The sequence below is a fragment of the Mobula birostris genome, chromosome 20 (assembly GCF_030028105.1).
Source record: "Mobula birostris isolate sMobBir1 chromosome 20, sMobBir1.hap1, whole genome shotgun sequence".
Taxonomy (NCBI): Eukaryota; Metazoa; Chordata; class Chondrichthyes; order Myliobatiformes; family Myliobatidae; genus Mobula; species Mobula birostris.
In genome coordinates, this window is record NC_092389.1 from 27,252,748 (window position 1) to 27,279,978 (window position 27,231).

At 42.6% G+C, this 27,231-nt stretch overlaps 1 protein-coding gene across 1 annotated transcript in view; it reads right to left on the reverse strand.

Moving 5' to 3' along the window:
• The window catches only part of LOC140185526 (high affinity cGMP-specific 3',5'-cyclic phosphodiesterase 9A-like), a 107,093-nt gene that overhangs the window by 46,884 nt on the left and 32,978 nt on the right, over positions 1-27,231 (reverse strand). Inside the window, exons 6-7 of the mRNA XM_072238858.1 lie at positions 23,036-23,117; positions 22,402-22,483 (exon numbers count right to left, since the gene is read on the reverse strand). Coding sequence (XP_072094959.1) covers positions 22,402-22,483; positions 23,036-23,117 — 164 coding nt within the window. The remainder of the gene's footprint in view (positions 1-22,401; positions 22,484-23,035; positions 23,118-27,231) is intronic.

A 27,231-nucleotide genomic window follows, 5' to 3' on the forward strand; every position in this document is an offset into this window, starting at 1 on the left:
CACTTTTTGGGACTTCCCCATTAAGTTAATGGGAAGTCTGTATCTCAACATCTTGTTCACTGCATCTCAGAGAGAACACTAAGAAGATGTTGAAACAGAGAAGAGATTATGTGTGCATGGCAGAATAGCCAGCAGCCAGAGTGGATACAGATTTAAAGTGATTAACTGAAGAGGATAACTTTTAAATACATATAGTGGTGTTTGCTGGAGAAAGTAAATTGAGACGGCACACACAAAATGCTTCAGTATTTTGTGTGCGTTGCTTGGATTTCCAGCATCTGCAGATATTCTTGTCCAAGTTAAGAACCTGTATTCAAAATGTAATCACATAAATATTTGAAAGAAAAATATACAGATCTTTGGAAAGTGAGTAGAATGCAACTGATTGACAAGTTCTACTGAAGATTTAGTACAGCCACAATAATTACAGTGAAGGGAGCCTTTAACTTTCTTCTTCTTAACATTTTGCCAAACCATTTTAAATTTGAATTAAGTGGTGCTTGTGATCAGAATCCATGGGGTGGCAGCAGTATGAACAGTGACTGTTCAAAAGACAAAGCAAGAAATTTGATAGTGAATCAGTGATATTGTGGTTTTTGTTACACTGGGCAACATGGAATCTTTGCTAGTGGTCTTGCAGATCAGAGACATTGGCAATGTGTGAGATAGAAATAATGATGGATTTATCTAGCACCTTTCACACTCATTTCAGGAAATACAAATTGTTTGCAGCCAGTCTGTGCTTCTTAAGTGCTGCCATGGTCCTTATGGAAGAATACATGACAACCTCAAAATCCCACAGAAGTTCTTCCCACTTCCTTTCCAGTCCTGATGAAGAATTTGGGCCTGAAACGTTGACTGTTTATTCCTCTCCATAGATGCGGCCTGACCTGCTGAGTTCCTTCAGCATTTTGTGTGTGTTACTCAAGGTCCCACAAAAGCAGTTTGATAATGAGTATATGATGGATAAACTTGACTCAAAATGTTGCAGATATTTGCTTTTTTCTTGAAATAGTGTTTTATAAGTTTATACAACCACCTCAGAGGGCATATAGGGCTTGTTTAATATCACAGCTTAAAAAGGGCACCTCCCATTCTACAGCACTCTCTCACTTGCGCTTGAGAATCAGACTAAATTTAGCATGCTTGAGAGTCTGAGTGAGATGCTGACCTGCAAAGAAGTTAGCAGACTAGATTCCTACCCTAATTTGGCAGAAGACTGCTGATCTGGCCACTTTCTGACCTTGTAGCAGTAAATGCTGATGATGGGTCGGGCATTGCAGTCCATTATTGTATAAGGGCTAAGAGAGTTGTAAAAGAGCACCTGAAGGCTTTGTGTGTCAATGCAAGGAGCATTCGTAATAAGGTGGATGAATTGAAAGTGCAGATTGTTATTAATGATTATGATATAGTTGGGATCACAGAGACATGGCTCCAGGGTGACCAGGGATGGGAGCTCAACGTTCAGGGATATTCAATATTCAGGAGGGATAGACATGAAGGAAGGGGAGGTGGGGTGGCGTTGCTGGTTAAAGAAGATATTAACGCAATAGAAAGGAAGGACATAAGCCAGGAAGATGTGGAATCGACATGGGTAGAGCTGCGTAACACTAAGGGGCAGAAGACGCTGGTGGGAGTTGTGTACAGGCCACCTAAAAGTAGTAGTGAGGTCGGAGATGGTATTAAACAGGAAATTAGAAATGTGTGCAATAAAGGAACAGCAGTTATAATGGGTGACTTCAATCTACATGTAGATTGGGTGAACCAAATTGGTAAAGGTGCTGAGGAAGAGGATTTCTTGGAATGTATGCGGGTTGGTTTTTTGAACCAACATGTCGAGGAACCAACTAGAGAGCAGGCTATTCTGGACTGGGTTTTGAGCAATGAGGAAGGGTTAATTAGCAATCTTGTCGTGAGAGGCCCCTTGGGTAAGAGTGACCATAATATGGTGGAATTCTTCATTAAGATGGAGAGTGACATAGTTAATTCAGAAACAAAGGTTCTGAACTTAAAGAGGGGTAACTTTGAAGGTATGAGACGTGAATTAGCTAAGATAGACTGGCAAATGACACTTAAAGGATTGACAGTGGATATGCAATGGCAAGCATTTAAAGGTTGCATGGATGAACTACAACAATTGTTCATCCCAGTTTGGCAAAAGAATAAATCAAGGAAGGTAGTGCACCCGTGGCTGACAAGAGAAATTAGGGATAGTATCAATTCCAAGGAAGAAGCTTACAAATTAGCCAGAGAAAGTGGCTCACCTGAGGACTGGGAGTATTTCAGAGTTCAGCAGAGGAGGACAAAGGGCTTAATTAGGAAGGGGAAAAAAGATTATGAGAGAAAACTGGCAGGGAACATAAAAATGGACTGTAAAAGCTTCTATAGATATGTAAAAAGGAAAAGACTGGTAAAGACAAATGTAGGTCCCCTACAGACAGAAACAGGTGAATTGATTATGGGGAGCAAGGACATGGCAGACCAATTGAATAATTACTTTGGTTCTGTCTTCACTAAGGAGGACATAAATAATCTTCCAGAAATAGTAGGGGACAGAGGGTCCAGTGAGATGGAGGAACTGAGCGAAATACTTGTTAGTAGGGAAGTGGTGTTAGGTAAATTGAAGGAATTGAAGGCAGATAAATCCCCAGGGCCAGATGGTCTGAATCCCAGAGTGCTTAAGGAAGTAGCCCAAGAAATAGTGGATGCATTAGTGATAATTTTTCAAAACTCGTTAGATTCTGGACTAGTTCCTGAGGATTGGAGGGTGGCTAATGTAACTCCACTTTTTAAAAAAGGAGGGAGAGAGAAACTGGAGAATTATAGACCAGTTAGCCTAACGTCGGTGGTGGGGAAACTGCTGGAGTCAGTTATCAAGGATGTGATAACAGCACATTTGGAAAGTGGTGAAATGATCGGACAAAGTCAGCATGGATTTGTGAAAGGAAAATCATGTCTGACGAATCTCATAGAATTTTTTGAGGATGTAACTAGTAGGGTGGATAGGGGAGAACCAGTGGATGTGGTATATTTGGATTTTCAAAAGGCTTTTGACAAGGTCCCACACAGGAGATTAGTGTGCAAACTTAAAGCACACGGTATTGGGGGTAAGGTATTGGTGTGGGTGGAGAATTGGTTAGCAGACAGGAAGCAAAGAGTGGGAATAAACGGGACCTTTTCAGAATGGCAGGCGGTGACTAGTGGGGTACCACAAGGCTCAGTGCTGGGACCCCAGTTGTTTACAATATATATTAATGACTTGGATGAGGGAATTAAATGCAGCATCTCCAAGTTTGCGGATGACACGAAGCTGGGTGGCAGTGTTAGCTGTGAGGAGGATGCTAAGAGGATGCAGGGTGACTTGGATAGGTTGGGTGAGTGGGCAAGTTCATGGCAGATGCAATTTAATGTGGATAAATGTGAAGTTATCCACTTTGGTGGCAAAAATAGGAAAACAGATTATTATCTGAATGGTGGCCGATTAGGAAAAGGGAAGGTGCAACGAGACCTGGGTGTCATTATACACCAGTCATTGAAAGTGGGCATGCAGGTACAGCAGGCGGTGAAAAAGGCGAATGGTATGCTGGCATTTATAGCGAGAGGATTCGAGTACAGGAGCAGGGAGGTACTACTGCAGTTGTACAAGGCCTTGGTGAGACCACACCTGAAGTATTGTGTGCAGTTTTGGTCCCCTAATCTGAGGAAAGACATCCTTGCCATAGAGGGAGTACAAAGAAGGTTCACCAGATTGATTCCTGGGATGGCAGGACTTTCATATGAAGAAAGACTGGATGAACTAGGCTTGTACTCGTTGGAATTTAGAAGATTGAGGAGGGATCTGATTGAAACGTATAAGATCCTAAAGGGATTGGACAGGCTAGATGCAGGAAGATTGTTCCCGATGTTGGGGAAGTCCAGGACGAGGGGCCACAGTTTGAGGATAGAGGGGAAGCCTTTTAGGACCGAGATTAGGAAAAACTTCTTCACACAGAGAGTGGTGAATCTGTGGAATTCTCTGCCACAGGAAACAGTTGAGGCCAGTTCATTGGCTATATTTAAGAGTGAGTTAGATATGGCCCTTGTGGCTACGGGGGTCAGGGGGTATGGAGGGAAGGCTGGGGCGGGGTTCTGAGTTGGATGATCAGCCATGATCATAATGAATGGTGGTGCAGGCTCGAAGGGCCGAATGGCCTACTCCTGCACCTATTTTCTATGTTTCTATATTATCGAAGAGTGTTTGATTGCTGTTGATTTAGGTTGATCCTCTGGGAGCATGTGATGCTGAATGCTTTGGTTTTCCACTATAAACAGCATTGGCATCTAGTTAAGCTACTTGGTGAAACAGAATTATCAAAAAGAGGTTTGCAGTGAAAGATGTATGAGAAATCTTATGTTATCTCATCCTTTCTTAACCTTGCAAGTTTGTCATTATTCTAAAAATCACTACATTCATTCACAGTCACTATCTGAGCTCAGTTGATGGCATAGGAAGTATATAATATAGCATCCATTTTTGCTTCACTTCATTTAACCTCGTGTGTTGCTCTAGGTGTGAACTATTTGTGCCAGTTGGTATTTCCTTCAGGCAAAATAAATGACTAACAAGGAATTAAACTGAAGTTGACTTTTTACTGTCTTCTTGCCTGCTGAAAATAACTTGCTGATAGTCACTAAGTCTACAGAGAGAGAAGGAACACCTAAGTGTGGTACCAAGCACACAAAGAGCCATGTTTCAATCAGAGGGAAAGGGAGGAACAGAATGAAAAAGTAGAGTTTTATAAAGGCAAAACTAACTTCAGTTTAATTCTCATTAGTCTCAGTGCACCCATTTACCTACTAATGGACACCAATCATTTTCAACTAATCTAACAACTACTCATGGATGAATAACCAAGGTTCTTTGGAGGCTTAATGCTTTTCTCTTAGCGAAATTTAATCTCCAGATTAGAGCTAGAATCAAGCTGATCTGACCTCTGTCTTCAGAGGTGTTTGGGTTATAAAAGTCAGATGTAAGTGGCAGAAAACATTATATTTCCCGGTAAGAATGACTTTTGAAGCTCCTAATGCTGGATGCTGTTGCATATTCTGTTTATGTTATCAACTGATAACTGTTGATGAATGTAGTAACTATTAGAATATTGAGACACTTGCAAAGTTTGCAAAGGATGAACTCGTAGTTTTCTTTTTCATTTTCATTGCCGATCCCCTCTTTACAATTCTTTTTCATTCAATCCCTTGACAAGAGGCCAGTCTGGTCTAAAATGAAAAATAGCCTTTGACATTTTGTGTCACATTTCCAGAATATCAGCCTATATCCCTAACAGAGATCAATCAAAAACTCTTCTATAATGGGATGGAATGTCTGACCCACTCATTAGCATTTACTGCCATGACAGCTGGCACTTAGATTGGTAAGTGGCAGACTGGCAAAGCCGACTGATTTCGCAAACACCTGCTTGTTGGCAAAGCTGCTTCAAGAGTCATTGAATGAGCTAGAAACCTCATACTGAGTGAGACTCTGAGGAAACAGGGTCTCTATCTTATTTTGTACAGAGGGTGTGTGAGGAATAATACAAAACCTGATGGATTAGATGATATAGATCCAAACAATAACTAGCATGAAAAATAAATCCTATAAAAGAAAAATAATCCTATTTTCTATTGCGACCTTCAGACTTTTGCAGCTCAATTACCTCTGAAGGCAAAGATATTGTGGCTAGCATTTGGTCCGTAATGACAGACGAAGACACTCTTTAAACTAACAACAGTTTTATTGTGATAAACACCAAAACAGACCTGGTGCCATGACCCGGAGAGAGAGGCCAACCAGTCTCACACCGAGGGGGGAGGTGTCCATCACACACCCCAGTTACAGTCAGGGTGACCCACAAATACACAAGTGAATAACCGTGTAACCCAAGCTAAAACGTAACAATAAATGAACTGGAATTTCCCACATAATCCCACAAAAGCATTTTAACACAAGAACAATAAACAGTGCTGGTCATTAGAAATGCAGGGACTGGCTGCCGAGCATGATCACCCCCACCACCCCGTCACAATATGATTCCTTCTATGTTGGTTCTAAACCGGAGACTAAATTTTTCTAAACAAAAGCAGCAAGCCTCCTAAGAACTTTAGTACATTGTGCTTCTCTAAAGGAAGATGATGGGAGGGCAGAAAATTAGATTCTGGTCCATTTTATGGCCTGTCTGCCTCAAATGCAGCTTCACTCTGGTTTTCGGCTACTTTGCTCCTCAAGATAAGATAAGTAGGGGAAAATCAAACAAAAAGGATCCTAAGGCACTTTCCCTGATTTTGTGTAAGTGGAGATAAAGTTGGACGAGATGTGAAGATTCAGTGTGACAATGAAATGTTCTTCATGATCTTTCTGCAACACAAATGTTATTCAAGCAACTGCAGACACATCGGAGGAGAATTGTGTTTTTTTACACTGGAGCCAAGGGACAGGGTGAGAAGACTATTATAGAGAGTAGGGGGATGGGAGAGAAGAGAGATGGTCAGGAGGACTGCTTGGCCAGAACACTTCCAATGATGATTGCAGTCAGAGGTATGTAAAGTGTTAGATCAAACTACAAAGTAATGAATTATGTTTTGTACTTATTCAATAGTTTGAATTAAACAACAAAGGGTTGGTTAATATTAAAACAAAATTACCAGATAATTCAAAATCAATGGCTTTGAAGTATCAGCAGAGGATTACAGTAAAGACAAAGACATAGAGACTAAGGTGGCTGCATTATTGTTGTATAGGGAATTCATCAAATTCCCTATCCAGTATACTGCATCCTATTCTGGCCAACTGATGCTAAGGATGTTATTACTTTTAAGTCTACAAATAAAGGAAGAAATTATAGTAAAAGTTGAAAGACTACAACCATTACATTCCTTTAGGAACTACAAAATGAAGCACAAAATGAACTACAAAAATTAGTCAAAGACTATTATTTAAATGTAGATGAAATAACTTCTTCCACACAGTCATAAATTGGCGGACTGATTTACTGATACCATCATGTGAACAGTAATTTTTCAAACAATCTTTTCTGATAAAGGAATGATTGGATCATTTATTCTGAAGGTGCAATTGAGACTTTTGGCATGTTTGGCACCTACAGGCCTTTTTCCAATTATAAACTCTTCTGTTGTGCCATAGAGTTTATAAAGACGTTCCTGCAGCCATGGCTCTATTGGACAAAGTATTAACAAAGATACAGAATTCAATTAAAAGCTGAATTTCAATTTAGAATGACACACTGTCTGCATTTGATTTTCAATGTGGTTTTAACATAATAACTATCTCAATAAGAATTCTTCAGATCTATAAATAAAAACCTCCTTAATCGAAACCACAAATAAAGTGGGCAGCAGTAATTCTACTCTTTAATTGAGCTGTTTACCGTCAGTATATCAATTAGAATTTACTTCTTCATTATTGCTTTCGTTTTATAATTACTGTTCAAGCTCTCAGGTCTTCTTCCGCCAGTCTCTTAAATTTAAACAACCTCAAACAAAAGATAATTGGCAGGTCAGCTATATTGAACTATGCTGTTAAGCTGTGAAATTCAGTACCTAAAACCGTAAGGGATGCAGACTCAGTTGACAGCCGAATACCTAATTATTTAACCTTGCTTTTAACGGATATTATTTTGTCTTTTATTTTCATGTTCACACTTTATCCGATTATAAAGCAATTTCAACTATGATAAGTGCTCTATAAATAAGTTATTATTATCAAAAATAAATTTTAGTAGGATGTGTTCACAAATGAATAAGAAACTTTTAAAACTTTTCTAAGAAAGAGGATCATCGAACAAATGAAGAGGAAACAGTAAATTATATTCATATTTAAGGAGTACATTTTCCATGATGCAGGCTGTAGATTGGACATTGCACCATTTAATAACCTTTTTCCCTGATCTGAGTATTCCCTCTTAACATTAATCTGTAGATATCTGGGTGTTTGTTCAATCACCTGTCTAGGAAACATAGAAGCTGATATAAAACCCAAGAAAATTCTTAGTTTCCAAGTATATTTTAAGATTCTTATATCTTTCTTAGGAACATAATACAGTTTAACAGATGACTAAGGAGATAGTGCAGGAGAGAGAGATTCAGATTTTTAGATCACTGGACTCTCTTCCAGGGAAGGTGGGAGCTGTACAGATGGGACAGTTTGCATCTGAGCTGCTAGGGATCACTATTCTTGTGGGAAGGTTTGCTAGTGCTGATCCAGGGGGGTGAGGGTTAAACTAGAGTTGCAGGGGATGGGAAATGAAGTGCCAGGGCAGATAGTGGAGTGGTTGTGGGGAAAAGTGATGGTAAGACCACATACAAAGACAGGAACCAAAAGGTTGAGCATGGTAGGAATAATGCCCGGAGTTGTATCTATCTTAATGCAAGGAGTGTTGTACTATAAGGCGGATGAGCTTAGAGCATGGATCAGCACGTGGGATTATGACATTGTCATCATTAGTGAGACTTGGTTGCAGGAGAGGCAGGACTGGCAGCTCAGTGTTCCAGGGTTCCATTGTTTTATGATGGAGGGGGAGGTATCAAAGATGGAGGGGTGGCATTACTAGACAGGGAAAGTATTATGGCAGTTCTCAGTCAGGACAGACTGGAGAGCTTGTCTACTGAGGCTTGATGGGTGGAACTGAGGAATAAGCTAGGGATGAGCATGTTAATGGGATTATATTATAGACCACCCAATAGTTTGTGGATTTAGAGGAACAAATTTGTAGGGATGTAGCAGACAGTTGCAATAAAAATAAGTTTGTGATATTAGGCTATTTTAGCTTACCACATATAGACTGGGACTCTCTACTGTAAAAGGACTGGATGGGATAGAGTTTGTCAAACGTGTTCAGGAAAGTTTCCTTAATCAACCAGAGAGAGTATGATACTGCATCTCCTATTAGGGAACAAGATAGGGCAGATGACAGAAGTGTGTGTAAGGGAATACTTTGGATCTAGTGATCCTAATACCATTAGTTTCAGATAATTATGGAGGATAGGACAGGTCCTTGGGTCAACATTCCAAATTGGAGAAAGGCCAATTTTGATGGCATGAGAAGGGATCTGGCAGGCGTGAATTGGGAAAAGTCATTTTCTGGCAAAGGCATGCTTGGGGTAAGTGGAAAGTTTTCAAAAGTAAAACATTAAGAGTACTGTGCAGAGGTTGTATGTTCCTGTTAGAATAAAAGGCAAGGATAACAGGCTTAGGGAAGCTTGGTTTTCAATGGTTATTAAAGCCCTGATTAAGAAGAAGGCGGCACGTGACAGGTATAGGCAGCAAGGTATAAATGCAGCACTTGAGGAGAAAAAAAAATGTAAAAGAACGCTTGAGGGAAATCAGGAGGACTAAAAGAAGGCTCCAGCAGATAAGGTGAAGGGAAATCCAAGGACATCTACAAATATATTAAGAACAAAAATATAGAAAATTACAGAATTAGTCCACTTGAAGATCAGTGTGGTCATCTATGCATAGAGCCAAAAGAGATAGAGGAGATCCTAAACAGATTTTTTGCATCTATATTTACTCGGGAAACGTACAGAGAGTCTATAGAACTGAGGCAAAACAGTAGTGAGGTCATGAACGGTATCCAGATTACAGAAGAGGACATGCTTGCTGTCTTGAGGCAAATTAAGGTGGATAAATCCTCAGCACCTGACAAGATGTTCCCACGAACCTTGTGGGAGGCTGGTGCAGAAATTGCTGGGACTCTGGTAGAGGTATTTAAAATGTCCTTAACCACAGGTGAGGTGCCAGAGGACTGGAGGATAGCTACTGTTGTTCTATTATTCAAGAAAGGCTCTAAGAATAATCCAGGAAATTATAGGCTGGAGAGACAGGCGTCACTAGTGCGTAAATTATTGGAAGGTATTCTAAGGGACAGGATATATAAGTATTTGGATAGACAGGGATAGTTAACATGGCTTTGTGCATGTTAGGTCATGTTGAACCAACCTTATAGATTTTCAAAGAGATTATCAGAAAAGTTGATGAAGGCAAGGCAGTGGATGTTGTCTGCATGGAGTCCTTTGACAAAGCCCCAAGGTTCAGTCACTTGGCATTCAGAATGAGGTAGTAAATTGGATTAGACATTGGCTTTGTGGGAGAAGCCAGAGAGTGGTAGTAGATGGTTGCCTCTCTGACTGGAGGCCTGTGACTAGTGGAGTGCCACAGGGATCGGTGATGGGTCCGTTGTTGTTTGTCGTCTATATCAATGATCTGGATGATAATGTGGTTAACTGGATCAACAGATCAGTGGATATTACCAATATTGGGGGTGTAGTGGACAGCCAGGAAGGCTATCAAATCTTGCAGTGGGATCTGGACCAGCTGGAAAAATGGGCTGAAAAATGGCAGATGGAATTTAATGCAGACAAGTGTGAGGTGCTGCACTTTGGGAGGACAAACCAAGGTAGGACTTACCCAGTAAAGTGTAGGGCACTGAGGAGTGCAGTAAAACAAAGGGGTCTTGGAATACAGATCCATAATCCCTTGAAAGTAGTATCACAGGTAGATAGGGTCATAAAGAGAGCTTTTGGTACATCGGCCTTCATAGATCAGAGTACTGAGTACAGAAGTTGGGATGTTATGTTGAAAATGTACAAGACATTTTGTGAGGCCAAATTTGGAGTATTGCATGCAGCTTTAGTCACCTACTTACAGGAAAGATGTAAATATGATTGAAATAGTACAGAGAAAATTTACAAGGATGTTGCCAGGATTGGAGGACCTGATTTGTAAAGGAAGATTGAATAGGTTAGAACTTTATTCCCTAGAATGTAGAAAACTGAGGGGAGATTTGATGGAGGTATACAAAATTATGAGGAGTTCATGCAAGCAGGCTTTTTCCACTGAGGTCGGCTGGGACTAGAACTAGAGGTCATGGGCTGAGGGTGAAAGGTGAAATGTTTAAGGGGAATATGAGGAGGAGCTTCTTCCCTCAGAGGGTGGTATGACTGTGGAACAAGCTGCCTTCGTAATTGGTGAATGTGGGTTTGATTGCAACATTTAAGAGGGTAAGTACATGAATAGAAGGGGTATGGAGGGCTGTGGTCCAAGCGTGGGTCAATGGGACTGGACAGGATAACAATTCTACAAGGACTAGTTAGGCCGAATGGCTTGTTTCTGTGCTATAGTGCTCTACGACTCTATGTCATCCCAGACTGCATGGCCAATCTAAAACTGAGGATGCAGGTTAAACACAATTGCTAAGTGAGCTGAAAAAGGTGAGTAAAACATCAGATCTTCTCTTTGGTACACTTTGGAAGGACAAACTCCAAGGCAGAGTACAAAGTAAATGGCAGGATACTTGGTAGTGTGGAGGAGCAGAGGGATCTGGGGGTACATGTCCACAGATCCCTGAAAGTTGCCTCACAGGTGGATAGAGTAGTTAAGAAAGCTTATGGGGTGTTAGCTTTCATAAGTCGAGGGATAGAGTTTAAGAGTCGCGATGTAATGATGCAGCTCTATAAAACTCTGGTTAGGCCACACTTGGAGTATTGTGTCCAGTTCTGGTCACCTCACTATAGGAAGGATGTGGAAGCATTGGAAAGGGTACAGAGGAGATTTACCAGGATGCTGCCTGGTTTAGAGAGTACGCATTATGATCAGAGATTAAGGGAGCTAGGGCTTTACTCTTTGGAGAGAAGGAGGATGAGAGGAGACATGATAGAGGTGTACAAGATAATAAGAGGAATAGATAGAGTGGACAGCCAGTGCCTCTTCCCCAGGGCACCACTGCTCAATACAAGAGGACATGGCTTTAAGGTAAGGGGTGGGAAGTTCAAGGGGGATATTAGAGGAAGGTTTTTCACTCAGAGAGTGGTTGGTGTGTGGAATGCACTGCCTGAGTCAGTGGTGGAGACAGATACACTAGTGAAGTTTAAGAGGCTACTAGACAGGTATATGGAGGAACTTAAGGTGGGGGATTATATGGGAGGCAGGGTTTGAGGGTCGGCACAACATCGTGGGCCGAAGGGCCTGTAATGTGCAGTACTATTCTATGTTCATGACCTCTGTGTAGTAGGTCACCGTGAAAGTCAGAACACACAAATATACACAAACAGTATAATTAATGATGAAGAAATTTCTAACTTCTACACTGCTGTCAAGGAAGTTGACAACTATTGGCAGCGAGGTATCAATGAAACATTAAGAACTAACTAAATAGGAGCAAGTGAAGGGCATACAAGCCTACTCCACCATTCAGTCTAATCAACATGTCTGCTTTCCTGCCTGATCCCTATATCCTTCAATTCTAAGACTCTGTCTCAGCATTAAGTTTGTTTTGTGATGAAATGTTCACAGATGGCATCGAAAATTAAATGTTTCACAAACTTTTGAGAAATTTGATTTCTTCTCATCTCAATCCAAAAGGGGCAACCTCCTTATCTGGAGACTATCCGCCATGTTCTACCTGCACCTCTCCCACAAGGGGATGCATCCACAGCATCGATTGTGTCAAGCCCTTATATTGTTGTATCTGACTATCTACCTACCATAAGATAACCTTCTCATTGGAATCAATTCACTGAACCATCTCAGTGCTGGTTTCAAATTTAGAGTATAGAATAGTATAGCACCGGACAGACCATTTGGGGTATGAGACGGTGCAGAACTTGATGCCAATTTTTTATACTAAATATCCTTCCTTGTATCATCCACATGCTTCCATTCCCTTCATATTAATGTGTCTATCTGTTTTTGCCTTTTAATCTCCACCAAACTGCTGGCTTCCACCACTCATCCAGTAACTTATTCCAGGCACCTACCACACCTTCCCCCTCTAGTCATAAAACCATGTCTTTTGGTTTCTCGTGTTTGCGTCTCTTTTGGTGTTTGACACTTCTACCCCCGAGAAAAGATTTTGACTGTCTAACCTAGCTATGCATCACATAATTTTAAAAACCTCTATCAGGTCATCCTGTAACCTCCTACATTGTAGAGAGAACAACAACAAGCTTATTCAAACTTTCAGGCTAAATATATGAATATTAAAGCTGGATGCAGGGTACCCTAGGTATGGTGTGACTAAGGCCCTGTACAATAACAGTAAAATGTAACTCTATTTGTATTCCATTCTCCTTGTAATAAATGTCAATGTCCCATTTGCCTTTCCACTTATTTGCCATATCCACACATTAACTTTCTGTACATTTTGTACAAGGACACCAAATTTGTGTGAATACTCACATTCAGAAACTCAAACCTAATAAATAATCATCTGCTTTTCTATTCTTCCTGAAGTGGAAACTTCACAATACTGAAGCTCTCATCCTCATCTCCAAGGCTTATTTGTCCTCCACTTTGCCCCAGGATGTTGGGCCAACATTTTAACCCTCTCCACTATCAATCTATCCTTCCCTCCTATATAAGACCATAACCCTCCAGTTTTCTTTCATCCAAGTGCCTATTTTTTCAAAGCACCTAATGCATTAGCCTCTGCCACCACCCTGGCAGTGCATTCCAAACACAACTGCTCTACCTCGAACATCTCCCCTAAACTTTCCTCCATTCACCTTAAAAGGATGTCCTCTGGTAATAGCTATTGCAACACCGGGAAAAGAGTGCTGGTTGTCCTCTCTATCTCTGCCTCTTATAATCTTATAGGAGGAGCTGCCCAAGGTGAAACTTGAATTCAAATTGGTCTGAATATTCTTCTGCTAAGAATATCATTTCACAATTACATTTGATGTCCTTAGAATAACATAAGACTGATGCTCAGAAGTTGAACATTAGCACGTTTGGTGCATCAATATATGTCCTATATCCTTGATTTTGTCTTTGCACAATATTTTTGGAGGAGGGAGACAACCTCCTACATAGTGAAGGAGAAACAAATGGGGCAGGAGGAGCCAGAGGGGATGCTGGAGGGAGGAGAGGAGCAAATGGGAGCTCTGGAGTGGAAGGAGTGAAGACCAGAGGAAAGGAAAAAGACAAGGAGAAGCAGGGGAAAAGTGAAAGTCAGTGCCATTATTATAGAAAGATACAAAATGGAAACCGGATCTTCAGCCCAGCAAGCGTGATCATCAACGACCCATTTTTAAACTAATTGTGCTCTAGCCCATTTTGTTCTTTCCAAACAATTTCCTCCTCAGGTCTACCACTCTCCTACACCCAGAAAGCAATTTACTGTGGACAGTTACCAATCACTACTGTACACTTTCGGAACATGGGAGGAAACGAGTACCTGAAGAAACCCCAAAATAGTTCCATGGTGAATGTGCAGGCTCCATACAGACAGCACTGCAGGTCAGGATTGAAACTGGCTCGCTGGGACTGTGAGGCAGCTACTCTATCCCTGTGCTGCCTTGCCCGATGCCCCACACCTCCCGCTGAGGGGACGGAAACAGGAAGGACCAAGGTGTTACTATGGAGAGTGGCAGGTCACATGGTGGTTGACCAATCACCAGTGGGCTACAGTCTGGTAGGCAGCTAGAAATCATGTGTGGTGGTTTGCCACAGGGAGAGTCTAACTATCCGTACTCGCTTGGAAGAATCGTGAGAGTCAGTATTAGGTGCCATCTTAGCAATACACACATGCAATTGGAGAAGGTAAGTACACTATTAGCCAGGTTGGATGGAATGCAGGAGGTAGCAAGGAATGTAGGAGTCCATCTCTGTGCTTGTACAACAGGTCGTGTGGAACCTCCTCACTCTGCCTACCGGAGCAGGTGCCAGATACCGTGGAAGCACCGAGGTCACACTTTCTGAGGACAAATGTTGTTTGCCCGATGCTGCTCGATATCTGATCACCGCTCTGTAGGAGTGCAACTTTGTTCTCTAACAGAGCAGAGAGGTGCTACAAGGAAGTCCAAAGCAGAGGGATGCCCTGTGTCAGCAGACTGCGATTCTTAGGGAGCAGTGGTTTGATTTCCCTGGCCTCAGGGATGCGGCTCATGAGCAGATTGTCCCCACTTCAGGAGCTAATGGATGCTGCACGTCGGCAGCTCGCTATTCCACACAAACAGACATAGCACATCGATAGCTTGCTGCCCAGCAAGAGAGAAGGCCCATGAGACATCAGTGATACAGGATGTGTGGGAGATTATCCCTCGCAGATACATGCAGACTCCACACACGGTGAGCAGAGTTCTCTCCCACCATGTCCAAAATCAGGAGAGACCTGGTATCCAGAATAACCTTTCAAGAAGATTATCCAGTCTTGTTTCAGCTCCATTTCCTGCCTTTTTCTCACAGCCCTCATCTCTTTTACAAGCTGCCCATTTCAGCCTGTATAATATATTCAATGATTCAGCATTAACAGTTCTCTTGGTAGAGAATTCCAAAGATTCCTGACTCAGAGAAGGAATTCATCCTTATTCATGTCCCTAATCTTGAGCCATGCCCTCTAGTTCCAGATTCCCCTATAAGGGAAAACATTTACCTTATCAAGCCTCTTCAGAATCTTGAATGTTTCAGTAAGATCACCCCTCATACTTCTCGACTCAAATGAATTCCTTTAAACTAACCCCTTCACCTCAGAAATCAGCCTTGTGAAATTTCTCCAAGCCACTTCTAATGCAACATCTGCAAGTTAAGTGCCACGGTAGTGTAGCAGCTAGTGTGGTGCTATTACAGCTCGAGCGTCAAAGGTTGGAGTTCAATACTGGCGTCCTCTGTAAGGAGTCTCTTTATGTCCTCCCCACGGAATGCTTGGGTTTTCCCCGGGTGCTCGGGTTTCCTCCCAGAGTCCAAAGACCTAGCGGGTAGGCTAAGTGGCCATTGTAAATTGCCCCATGATTAGGTTAGGGTTAAATTGGGGTTATTGGGGGTTGCTGGGGTGGTGCAGCTTGAAGGGCCTGAAGGGCCTACTCCCTGCTGTATCGCTAAATAAATAAAATAAAACAATCCTCTTCTAATGCAAGTTAAGTAGCAAAACTGTGCACAGTGCTTCAGGTGCAATCTCACCATATCTTGTTCAGTTGTATTCTTTCTTTTGATACTCCATTCTCTTTGCAATGGTGGCAAATATCTGTTTGTCTTCCTAAATATTTGTTATACCAACATGCTAATTTTGTGTTTCATGCATGAAGACACCCTGATCTTTCAGTGCCAAGGATTTCTGCATACTCTCCTCGTGTTTTATCAATCTTCGCACCATAGGAGGTCATTTCATGTTTCCCCACAGGGTATTCCATCTGCCTCATTCACAAACTGAGGAGTTTTATGTCCTTAGTTCGTTTCCCCATCTACTTTTGTATGATCACCAAATTTTACCACAATGCCCTTGGCTGTTTCATCTAAGCTATTAATATACACTTGATAGCCACCATATTAGGTACAGGAGGTACCTAATAAAGTGGTCACTGAGTATATTTCTGTATGTTTATGGTCTTCTACTGCACTAGACCATCCATTTCAAGGTTCGACTGGTTTCACCTTCCTGTCAGCTTGAACCAGTCTGGCCATTCTCCTTTGATGTCTCTCGTTAACAAGGCATTTTCACCCACAGGACTTTATTTATTTATTTATTTATTGACTGATTGAGAAACAGCTTGGAACAGTCCCTTCAAGTTGCGCCACCCAGCAAATCCGAATTTAACCCTAGCCTAATCACAGGACAATTTCCAATGACCAACTAACCTACCAATGAGTATGCCTTTGGGCTGTGGGAGGAAACCAGAACATTTGGAGGAAACCCACATGGTCATGGGGAAAACGTACAAACTCCTTACAGACAGCAGCAGGAACTGCTGTTCGCTGGATGTGTTTTTTTGTTTTTTGCACCATTCACTGTGAACTCTGGAGACTGTTGTGCATGAAAATCCCAGGAGATCAGCAGTTTCTGAGATAGTCAGACCACCCTGTCTAGCACCAACAATCATTCCACAGTCAAAGTCACTTAGATCACATTCCTTCACCATTCTGCTTGGTCTGAACAACAACTGAATCTCTTGACCAAGTTTGCATGCTTTTATCCATTGAATTGCTGCTACATGATTAGCTGATTAGTTATTTGCATTAACGAGGTGTACAGATGTGCCTAATAAATTGACCTCTGAGTATAGATTGCTAATCTCTATAGTGCCAGCTCCTCTCTAGTTACAACCTGATTCCCAAAAATCCAAGAATACTTACTTTCTACACACAACCAAAGCATGCATCTCTTCTGCAACTGATTCTTTTAAATGAAATTATACAAGCCACCAGGTCCAGCCTTGTGTCATTTATCAGCCCTCAAGCCATTTTTTCCCTTCTCTGGTAAATAATTTTTCCCCCTTTGCCATCCCTTCTTGATTTATTACCATTATTAAAATTCTTTTAGTATTTTCTAATGTGATGGAAAATACAAGCTGTTTGTTTAATGTCATTGCTGTTCCATATTTGTCAATATTAATTCCCTATTCTCAGCCTCATGAGAGACCAATATTTACCTCACCTACTCATTTCTCTTTATATGCTTGAAGAAGCTTTTTCTGGTTTTATGTTTATTGTTCTTATAATCCTTAATATTCTTCCTCTTTATCCTCCTTTGCTGGCTTCCAAATTGCTCCCATTCATTTGAACTACCACTAATTCTCCCAGCATTACCGCTTCTTTCAATCTGATCCATCCTTAAGTTCCTTAATTAGCCACAAACAGATCATCTTTCTCAGACAATCTTTATTTTCCTGTGGGATATAGATTTAAGAACTAAGAAATCAGTTTAAACATCTGCCAGTACTTCTCTATGCTGTCTCTTTTAATGCATTTTCCCAGTAATTTCTGGCTTCAGGTGTTCATAAACACCTTTACTAATAATTTAATATAAGACACAAGACCTTCAGGCAGATGGGGCTCATCAGCTATGGTTGACAACTCATCTAGGAGAAGAAAAACTTTGATCTCAAACCTCCGCTGCCTTGCAGCTATGCCCACTCATGGGGAAGGCTTCGGGAGTAAGTCTCGAGGGAAAAATTTGGAGCTGGAGTCTCTAAGGCAGTCCGACGTTGAGTTCAATGCTGATCGGCAACTCCTGCAATGCTGCTGGTACCAAACTGTATCGGTCTCTGCAGTTCTTTTGGGTTCATCGGTTGCGTGGAGAGGGGGAGCTTGCGACATGGGCAATAGCTTGCTCTTCACATCGTACTCCCCTGGCTTGTGTATCTAGACTGCTAGGACAACATATCCATGGTCAACTCTGACTGACAAAAGCCCTCACCAAGACCTTAAGACATAGGAGCAGCATTAGGCATTTTGGTCCATCCAGTCTGCTCTGCTACTCCATCACGGCTGATTATTATCCCTCTCAACACCATTCTCCTGCCTTCTCCCTGTAAGCTTTGACATTCTTACTAATCAAAAGCCTACCAACCTCCGCTTTAAATATACCTAGTGACTTGGCCTCCACAGCTGTCTGCGGCAATGAATTCCACAGATTCACCACCCTCTGACTAAAGAAATTCCTCCTCATCTCTGTTATAAAGGGATATCATTGTTTCAGACCTTTGATTACTTGAGACTTCAATTTCCCACTTTCAGGCGCAAGGTGTCAGAATTTCATTTTCAGATGATGGAGGTCACTTGCAGAACATTCTATAGTGTGCCATAGGAGCTCCTTCTGGGAAGGAAATTAAACGGAGATGCCCATGTGAGAGGTATGGCGTTAAAAGGTGGATTGTGCATCAGGAGTACTGTGCTTTGATCAGACCATTTTGCTGGGGATCGTGTGATGTAATCTGTTTCCACCATTTAGAATCTGCAACCATCACCACGCCGCACTCGCCATGAAAAGATCCATTTGTGCAGTTGGGTCATAGAGTCAGACACCACAGAAACAGGCCCTTTGGCCCAAGTTGGTCCACGCCAACCAAGGTGCCTATCCAAGCTAGTCCCACTTGTCAGCATTTGGCCCATATCCTTCTAAATCTTTCTTATCAAGTCTTTTAAAAGTTTTATTGTACCTCCTCTGGCAAATCATTCAACATACATACCACCCCTTGTGTAAAAATTGTTGACCCTCAAGTTGCTATTAAATCTTGTCCCTCTCACCTTAAACCTATACCCTCCAGTTCTTGATTCCCCAACCCTGGAAAAATTACCGAGTGCATTCCCCCTATCTATACCCCTCATGAATACCCCCCAGGAAATAAAGTCCTAGCCAGCCCAACCTCTCCCTATAACTCAAGTCCTAGTGACATCCATCTTAATCCCTGGATTTAAATTACCCATGAATGGAATCAAGTAAGTTTGATCTTATTGATGATTAAGAGACTTGTGTAACTGTTTTTTGCCCGTTTTAGATTCACCCTGGCCTACCGTCCTGGCTCTAAGAACGGCAAGCCCGATGCACTCTCCAGGCAGTTTCCACCAACCGACGAGGCACCCGAGGTTACGACCATTCTCCCCAAGCAATGTCTGGTCGCCACAGCACAGTGGGAGATTGAATCTGTGGTCCAGTCTGCCCAGCAGGGTGAGTCTGTTCCTAGTGCCTGCCCTGCTAATCTATTGTATGTTCCCCAGTCTGTCCGCTCCCAGGTTCTCCAGTGGGGACACACCTCCAGACTGGCATGTCACCCTAGCATCAGACGCACGACAGCTTTCATCAGTCGGAGATTTCTGATGGCCATCCCTGAGGAAGGATGTTGAGAGCTTCATTTCTGCCTGCCCAGTCTGTGCACAGAACAAGACCTCCAGCCAGCCACCAACTGGTCTCCTGCACCCCCTGCCTGTTCCTAGAAGGCCCTGGTCACACATTGCACTGGACTTTGTCACCGGACTTCCTCCGTCCGACAGTAACACTACCGTTCTTAGCATAGTGGATCGTTTTTCCAAATCGGTCCACTTAGTTCCCCTTCCCAAGCTGCCCTCTGCCAAGGAGACTGCCAACCTGGTGATTCAGCATGTTTTCCGCATTCACGGGCTCCCCGTTGAAGTGGTATCTGATAGAGGTTCGCAATTTACCTCCCACTTTTGGAGGGCTTTTTGCAAACTACTCGGGATCAGGGTTAACCTCTCATCTGGGCTTCATCCACAGAGTAATGGCCAGACTGAGCAGGCTAATCAGCAGATGGAGGTGATGCTCCGTTGTGTGACGTCTCAGGAATCTTCCTATTGGAGTCAGCAACTTCCCTGGGTCAAGTACACCATTAATTCTTTGCCTTCTGCTTCATCAGGTTTATCACCATTCCAGTGCTGTCTTGGCTATCAACCCCCCTTACTTGCATCTCAGGAGGAGGAAGTGGACGTTCTCTCAGCCAAAGCGTTTGTCCAGAGGTGTTCACGGACCTGGAGACGAGCCCGAAAGGGGCTGCTTCAATCTACAACCTCGAAGGTGGACTCCCGCATGCTGGCGCTACGCTACATTGGACCTTTCCCCATCACCAAGGTGATCAGCCCTTTGGCGGTACGTCTAAAGCTACCCCCGACCCTTCGCAGAATCCATCCTACATTCCATGTTTCAAGGATTAAGCCCTTTGTCTGCAGCCCCCTCTGTCCCACGCCCCAAGCCCCTTCCCCCTCCCCGTCTCATCGATGGCTCAGAGACCTTCACTGTGCGCCGATTACTGGACGCTTGATGCAGAGGTCGTGGACTGCAATACCTCGTTGATTGGGAGGGCTATGGCCCCAAAGAGAGGTGTTGGGATCCCGCTCGAGATATCCTGGATCCCTCTCTCATTAAGGACTTTCATAGGAGCCATCCCGTACAAGCAAGAAGGGCGTCTGGAGATGCCCGTAAGGGTGGGGTGGGGGGGGGGGGGGGGGAGTACTGTTTGGGATCCGGCCTGAACACTGGGTCGAAGGGCCTCTGCTGGTAACTCTGGATCACGACAGTCTTTAATTTCTGTTTTCTTTCACCTGGCCATGTAGGTTCTGGCCCAGCCCCTTTCCTTTTTGGACTTCCTCCAATGACCTGCTTGTCTCCTCATTTGCAGCCACCTGTTTCTAATTTTCACTCATTACCCTGTCCATTTAAACCCAGCCTTGACTAGAATTTGGATTCGTGCCTGCCTTCTGTTTTTGAAAGACTGTTGCCTTTGTGCTCCCTAATAATCCTGGTGAAATAGTATTCATTGGTCTGCACTTGAGTCCCGCCGAAACCCGACAGGGTTACACAGGAGTGGACACTGACCGATGGAGATCTCAGAATTGTACAGTGAACTTGCCAACAACATTCCCCATAATCATTCTGATACATGTGACTTTCATCGTAGAAGGGCTCTGTAGCAGTGGGAGTGGAGAAGCCAGGGAAGAGAGAGTAACTCATTCCCCAGGATCTATCTCTCGGTACAGCAGCAACCTATCTAGCAGTTCTCTCTACCCAAGGATGAATGCATCAAGGAACCATTGAATTGACCATGATGAACAGCTGATGGTCTAGCATGTTGATTAGCATGAAGTTTTGTTCTGATGAAAGAGTAAGTGGATCTCTCACGAGCACAACAGATGGCTGTCAGCATTTGTGGGAAGCCAGTGATTCCAGGAAATCCCAGTGCTCAAAGCTTCCTCACTGGATTAAAAGCAGATAATGATAGCCTGCCACGAATCATCTTTGTGTGATCTCTTTAATGCATCTTCCTCATCCTGAAAGTGCGGTCTCCATAGTCTTTTGATGAGTTCCTATCTCACCAAGATGGTTATGTTGGATGCAAAGGGATAAGCCCAATTTCCTCAGTGGGATTCTTCCCACTTAATTCTGGAAATATTTATTTATTTAGTGATATTGCGGAGTAGGCACTTCTTGCTCTTTGAGTCATGCCACCCCAGTAACCCTGACAAACCCCGATTAACCCTAGCCTAATCATGGGACAACTTACAATGACCAATTAACCTACCTGGTATGTATTCGTACTGTGGGAGGACCCGGAGAAAACCCATGCATTCCACAGGGAGGATGTACAAAGACTGCTTACAGAGCGGCACTGGAATTGAACTCCAACCTCCAGAAGGCCCTGAGCTGTAACAGCGTTGCGTTAACTGCTACGCTGCCGTTGTGCCCTCAGAATGTTGCACCCTCAGCTAGTGGGGCTTATGCTGGTTAAGCTCCAGCTACATAGGTAATTCAGCATGTTTCAACTAACGTCAACTTCAGTGAAGGGGACTGGTATCCCAGAGATAAAGGTTTTCGATATTGTGCAGTCTGATAGTGAACAAGCTAAGCAGCCAAGCATTAACCACACAGGAAACTGATATGCACTCTTTCACATTCCACAGAAAATGATTCATAGGCTTTGCTCCCTCTTTCCCCGCTGTAAATCCACTTTGTTGTCTACCCTCTTGAGCCTATATTCAGTCTTTTCTGTCCATCCTTAAATTTCCCGCTACCCTTCTTCTGATCAGCCAAGGGTAACAGCAATAATTTCAGTGGGTAGCATTCATTACAAGTAGTCTCATCATATTGTGCCTGCTGAATCCCAATAGATTTACTACATTTGGGCAATTACCTTGGGATATCTTGGAACATCTCGTTGTGGTGTCAATTTTATAGGATCCTCCATGAATGTATGCTTACAAGGTGTGTTTGACCTGGCAGAAATAAAATTGAATAGAATTAGAAAACCTCAACTGTGGTCCAGTGTGTTGTTAACTCTGGCTCGATGTAAGCATCCTTCTTTCCAAGTCAAAGTTTGTAGATTCAAATCCCATTCCAGAAACATGTAGACTGAGACTCCTATGTCGTACTGTGGGAGCACTACACTGGTGTGGGTTTCATCCTTTAGATTTCATTGGTGGATGCACAAGGTCTCATATCATTGTCTGAAGATGATTCGTGGAGTTCTCTGGAGCAAGCTTAATTTGTAGTCCATTGTCACATTTTGTAGTGTTACTGCAATTAGTTTTTGCCCCCCTCCCCCCAATAATCATTCAGAATCAGAATTAGGTTTATTATCATTGACATATATCGTTAAATGTTGTTTTGCAGTGCAATATATAAAAATTACTGCAAATCCCAATAAGAAACATAAATAAACAAGTAAATAAATAGCGTGAAAAGAAAGCAAAACATTGATGCAATGTTCATGGACCATTCAGAAATCTGATGATGAATAAATTGGAATGCAATCATTGACGTCTCACCTGTTTCCCAAAGACAATTCATCTTTAAGAGTCTTCAAATCATTCTTACACTTCTCTATCTCTACCACCTTTAATCCTTCCACTGGAAATGAAAAGAAAGTAAAAATTAGCATATTAAAAGGTGCAGCCAAAAGATTTGAACCCAAACATTTTTCAAGAGTATTTCCGGAGAAGATGGTGCCAGCAAACAAAACGACATCCCTCTGATGGTTCACGAAATTACTTTTTTCACTTCTTTTTCTTTCAAATGTGGTTCTGCTACAATTGGAGCCTTTAATCTACATTTTGTTGCTGTGTTTTCAGGCCGACTGAACAATCTGGCACTTTGCTACCGCCAAGCGAGTTTGGCAAGGCTTCGAGCGAAGTGTTGTGGCCTGGAAGCAAAGAAACCTGGAGATGGGGCATGAGCCTATGATCAACTCCATTTCTCATGGATCTCACTGATTAAAACATCGAGGAAGATTGAATTCATCGAGGCGAGTGAGTGTTCAGCCTCTTGCTCACTGCTGCCAGAGGAAGGAGTCTGTGTGTGGTGGTCTCTCTCTCTCCCTCTCGTCCACTGCACCCAGAGGATCTAGGTGCATATCGACTCTGGATTGCAAGTACCAAGTGTCACTACCAACTTGAGTGTTGTACTGCTGTTGAAGGCTGGACCTGGCAATGTTGCCATCAAATGTTCCATTCACTTGGACCTGGTTATAACAACAGTCTCTTGTAGAAAGATTTGTACAGAGAAACACCTTTGACCACAGGCCAATGGTCAACAAGGCATGTCCTCAAGGCCCCATAAGATAATAAGAATGATGATTCCTATGCAAGCAGACTGTAAAATCATTAGGTAGAATGCCTCATTAACAAGACTTAGAAACAAGCTACAACACCTTGCTTGACTGCTGTTGATCCTTCATGCACAGTCAAGGGTCTCACACTGTCAATTAACTCCTGCTGGAATATTTCTAAGATAATCTGTAAAGAGTTACAATGGTACTTGTCATGGCTCATCCCAAGCTACTGTGTTCCTTGTACTGTGCTTTGTGGGGAGTTCCCAACAAGCACAAGAAGTCAGACTTGACTATTGTTGGGGATCTCAATGATACCTAGCTGGAGAGGATGTTTCCTTTACTGGGGAAGCCTAGGACCAGAGGGCACAGCTACAAGGACATCCCTTTAGAACAGAAATGTGGAAGAATTTTGTTAGTCAGAGGGTGGTGAATTTGTGTAATGTATTGCCCCAGATGGCTGTGGGGGTCAAGTTACTGGGTGTACTTAAAAGCGGAGGTTGATAGGTTCTTGGTTAGTAAGGGTGACAAAGATTACATGGAGAAGGTAGAAGAATGGGGTTGAGAGGGATAATAAATCAGCCATGATGGAATAGTGGAGCAGACTCGATGGGCTGAATGGTCCAGTTCTGCTCCTATATGTTATGGCCTTACAGAAGATTAGTGCAAACTGAAACATCTTCTAATCTGCCCAAAACTTAGTCTTCAAGATCAAAGGACTGTCCATGACAGAATATCTTAAAGTGACCTGCTAAGATTCAGGATTATATGCCAACAGGTGTGGTGAGGTGGGTGCAGTAGCTACAATGATTCTACGGGGAAAGGTTACACATAGGGCATTACCACCACTACATGAACAAACCGATGGATTGTTTGATTAAAGGAAAAGTTTGTCCTGCTGATAGAATGTTAATCTGTTAAGTAAATCAACTAATCTGATGAGGTGTCTCAGATTGCTTCTCTCGCCGAAGATGCTGCATGACCTGTTGTGTGTTTCCAGCATTTTCTGTTTTTATTTCAGATTTCTAGTGTTAGCAGTCTTTCTGATTTTCAAGTGGAAAGATCTTCCTTGTACTGTGAGTGGAGACATCAGTACTGTAATTATATAAATTTTATTAACAAGCAAGACAGCAGAGGAGGTGGAGAAACCTTGGAGATCCAGTGGCAATATTGCATCTTGTTTTGGACTCAATCAACCTCTGGTCTCCCTGATAGGAGTAATCACAAATAATCTACTGTAAACTCCGATAATTCAGTATCCAATTGTCTGGTACATGGCTCAACCATTGGTCTGGAATGTGAGCCAGGGTCAAGAGTGCAAGCAGAATATGTACCCAGAGCCAGTTTTCCAGTAAAGGATTATGATTGAATGCAACAGTTGTATTTGATTTTCCTTATACTTAACCTGATTTCTAAATGCTTTAGAGGGATGTTATTGAGTTGAGTTGAAACTCTTGTGACTCTCCCATCTGGCAGCAATGTAAACAGGAGTTTTATGAAACAGCTGTGGTTGCAGTGTTTGGCACAATTATATTTTGTTTGTAGCCCTGTGGATTTTAATGCAAGTTATAGCCTGGTCAACAACTATGATAACCACAGCAACCATGTAGGCCATTATATTTGGCTAATGCAGAGCAGCTTCACAATTTCACAGCCTACCTTAGATTGAGAGAAATGCCCACCAAAAAAAAGCTTTCACTCTCATGGCTGGAAATCGGTTAGCTTAGCACTTGTTTATTTCAAAGGCATGTGAACAATTTTTCCCAGGTTACATCACCTTGGTTATTGTTTCATAGAATGTTTACAACCCTGGAAACTATTCAGCCCATTGAATCTCTTGTGACCATATGTAACAGTGATCTAGCTTGTCCCTCTTGTCAAGACCCTGCAGGTACTTTCCCATCAGATAACTACCCAGCTCTCTGGAATGCCACAATTGAATCTGCCTTCACTATTACCTGCAATACATTCCAGGTTCTAAATAAATCTATTTGTAAAAAAAATAGATTTTCAACTTGCTATTTTCAAAGCCTTCACTTATTTTCTAAAGTGTGGTGCCCAGATAAGACCTTCCATTTGAGGCCAATCCAATGTTTATATCATAAAGGTTCGTCATGACTGCCTTGCTCTTGCACTCTCCATTTATAAAGCCTATGGGTCCAATACCTTATTAACCATTTTTACTACATGAAATAAGACCCATTTCAGGAAAGTGGACCAGGCAATTTTGTGGAAATTAGTGTTCAGATGTGCAGCTAATGACAACCCTGGTCACTCGCAGACCCCAGTTAGCTTGGATTGGCAACAACATCTTCCCAATCTCCATCAGCACAGGTGCACCACAAGGCTGTGTACTTAGCCCTCTGCTCTACCTGCTTTATACTTATCACTGTGAGGCTAAGCTCAGCTCCAATGCCATGCTTAAATTTGCTGAACTCCACTGTTGTTGGCCGAATCAAAGGTGGTGCTGAATCAGCATATTGGAGGGAGAATGAATATCTAGCTGAGTGGTGCACAACAACCCCTCATTCAAGGTCAGCAAGACCAAAGAGCTGATTATTGACGACAGGAGGAGGAAATCGGAGATCCATGAGCCAGTCCTCATCAGGGGATCAGAGGGGGAGAGGGTCCGTAACTTTAAACTCCTCAGCGTTATCATTTCAGACGATCTGTTGGGGCACAGCATACAAGTGCCATGACAAAGAAGGCACGTGGTGCCTCTACATTCTTAGAAGTTTCCAAAGATTTGGCATGTCACCTAAAACTTTGACAAACTTTTGTAAATGCACAGTACTGACTGATTGAATCACAGCCTGGCATGGAAACACCAATGCCCTCGAACAGAAAAGCCTGCAAAAGGTAGTGGATACAGCACAGCCTGTTACAGGTAAAGTCTCCTCACCATTGAGCACATCTACGAGGAGCACTGTTGCATGAAATCAGCATCCATCAAGGACCCCCACCATCCGGTCCATACTCTCTTCTCGCTGCTGCCATTGGGAAGGAGGCACTGGAGCCTTGGATCACATACCACCAGCTTCAGGAACAGATATTACCCCTCAACCACCAGGCTCGTGAGCCAGAGTGGATAACGTCACTCACTCCAAAACTGAATTGATTCCACAAGCTAGAGACTCACTTTCAAGAGCTCTACAACTCATATTCTCAGTATTTATTATTATTTTTTTTCTCTCTTTTTGTATTTGCACAATTTGCTGTCTTTTGCACATTGGTTATTTTTATCTTCTGCAGTTTTTCGTTGAATCAATAGTGCTTCTTTGAATGCCTGCAAGAAAATGAATCTTAGGGTGGTAAATGGTGACATATGTACTTTGAACTTGACACCTTGTTCTGCCCTTGCTGGTATGAAACGGACCTTTTGGGTTCAACCTACAACCTTCATTTACAATCATGGTA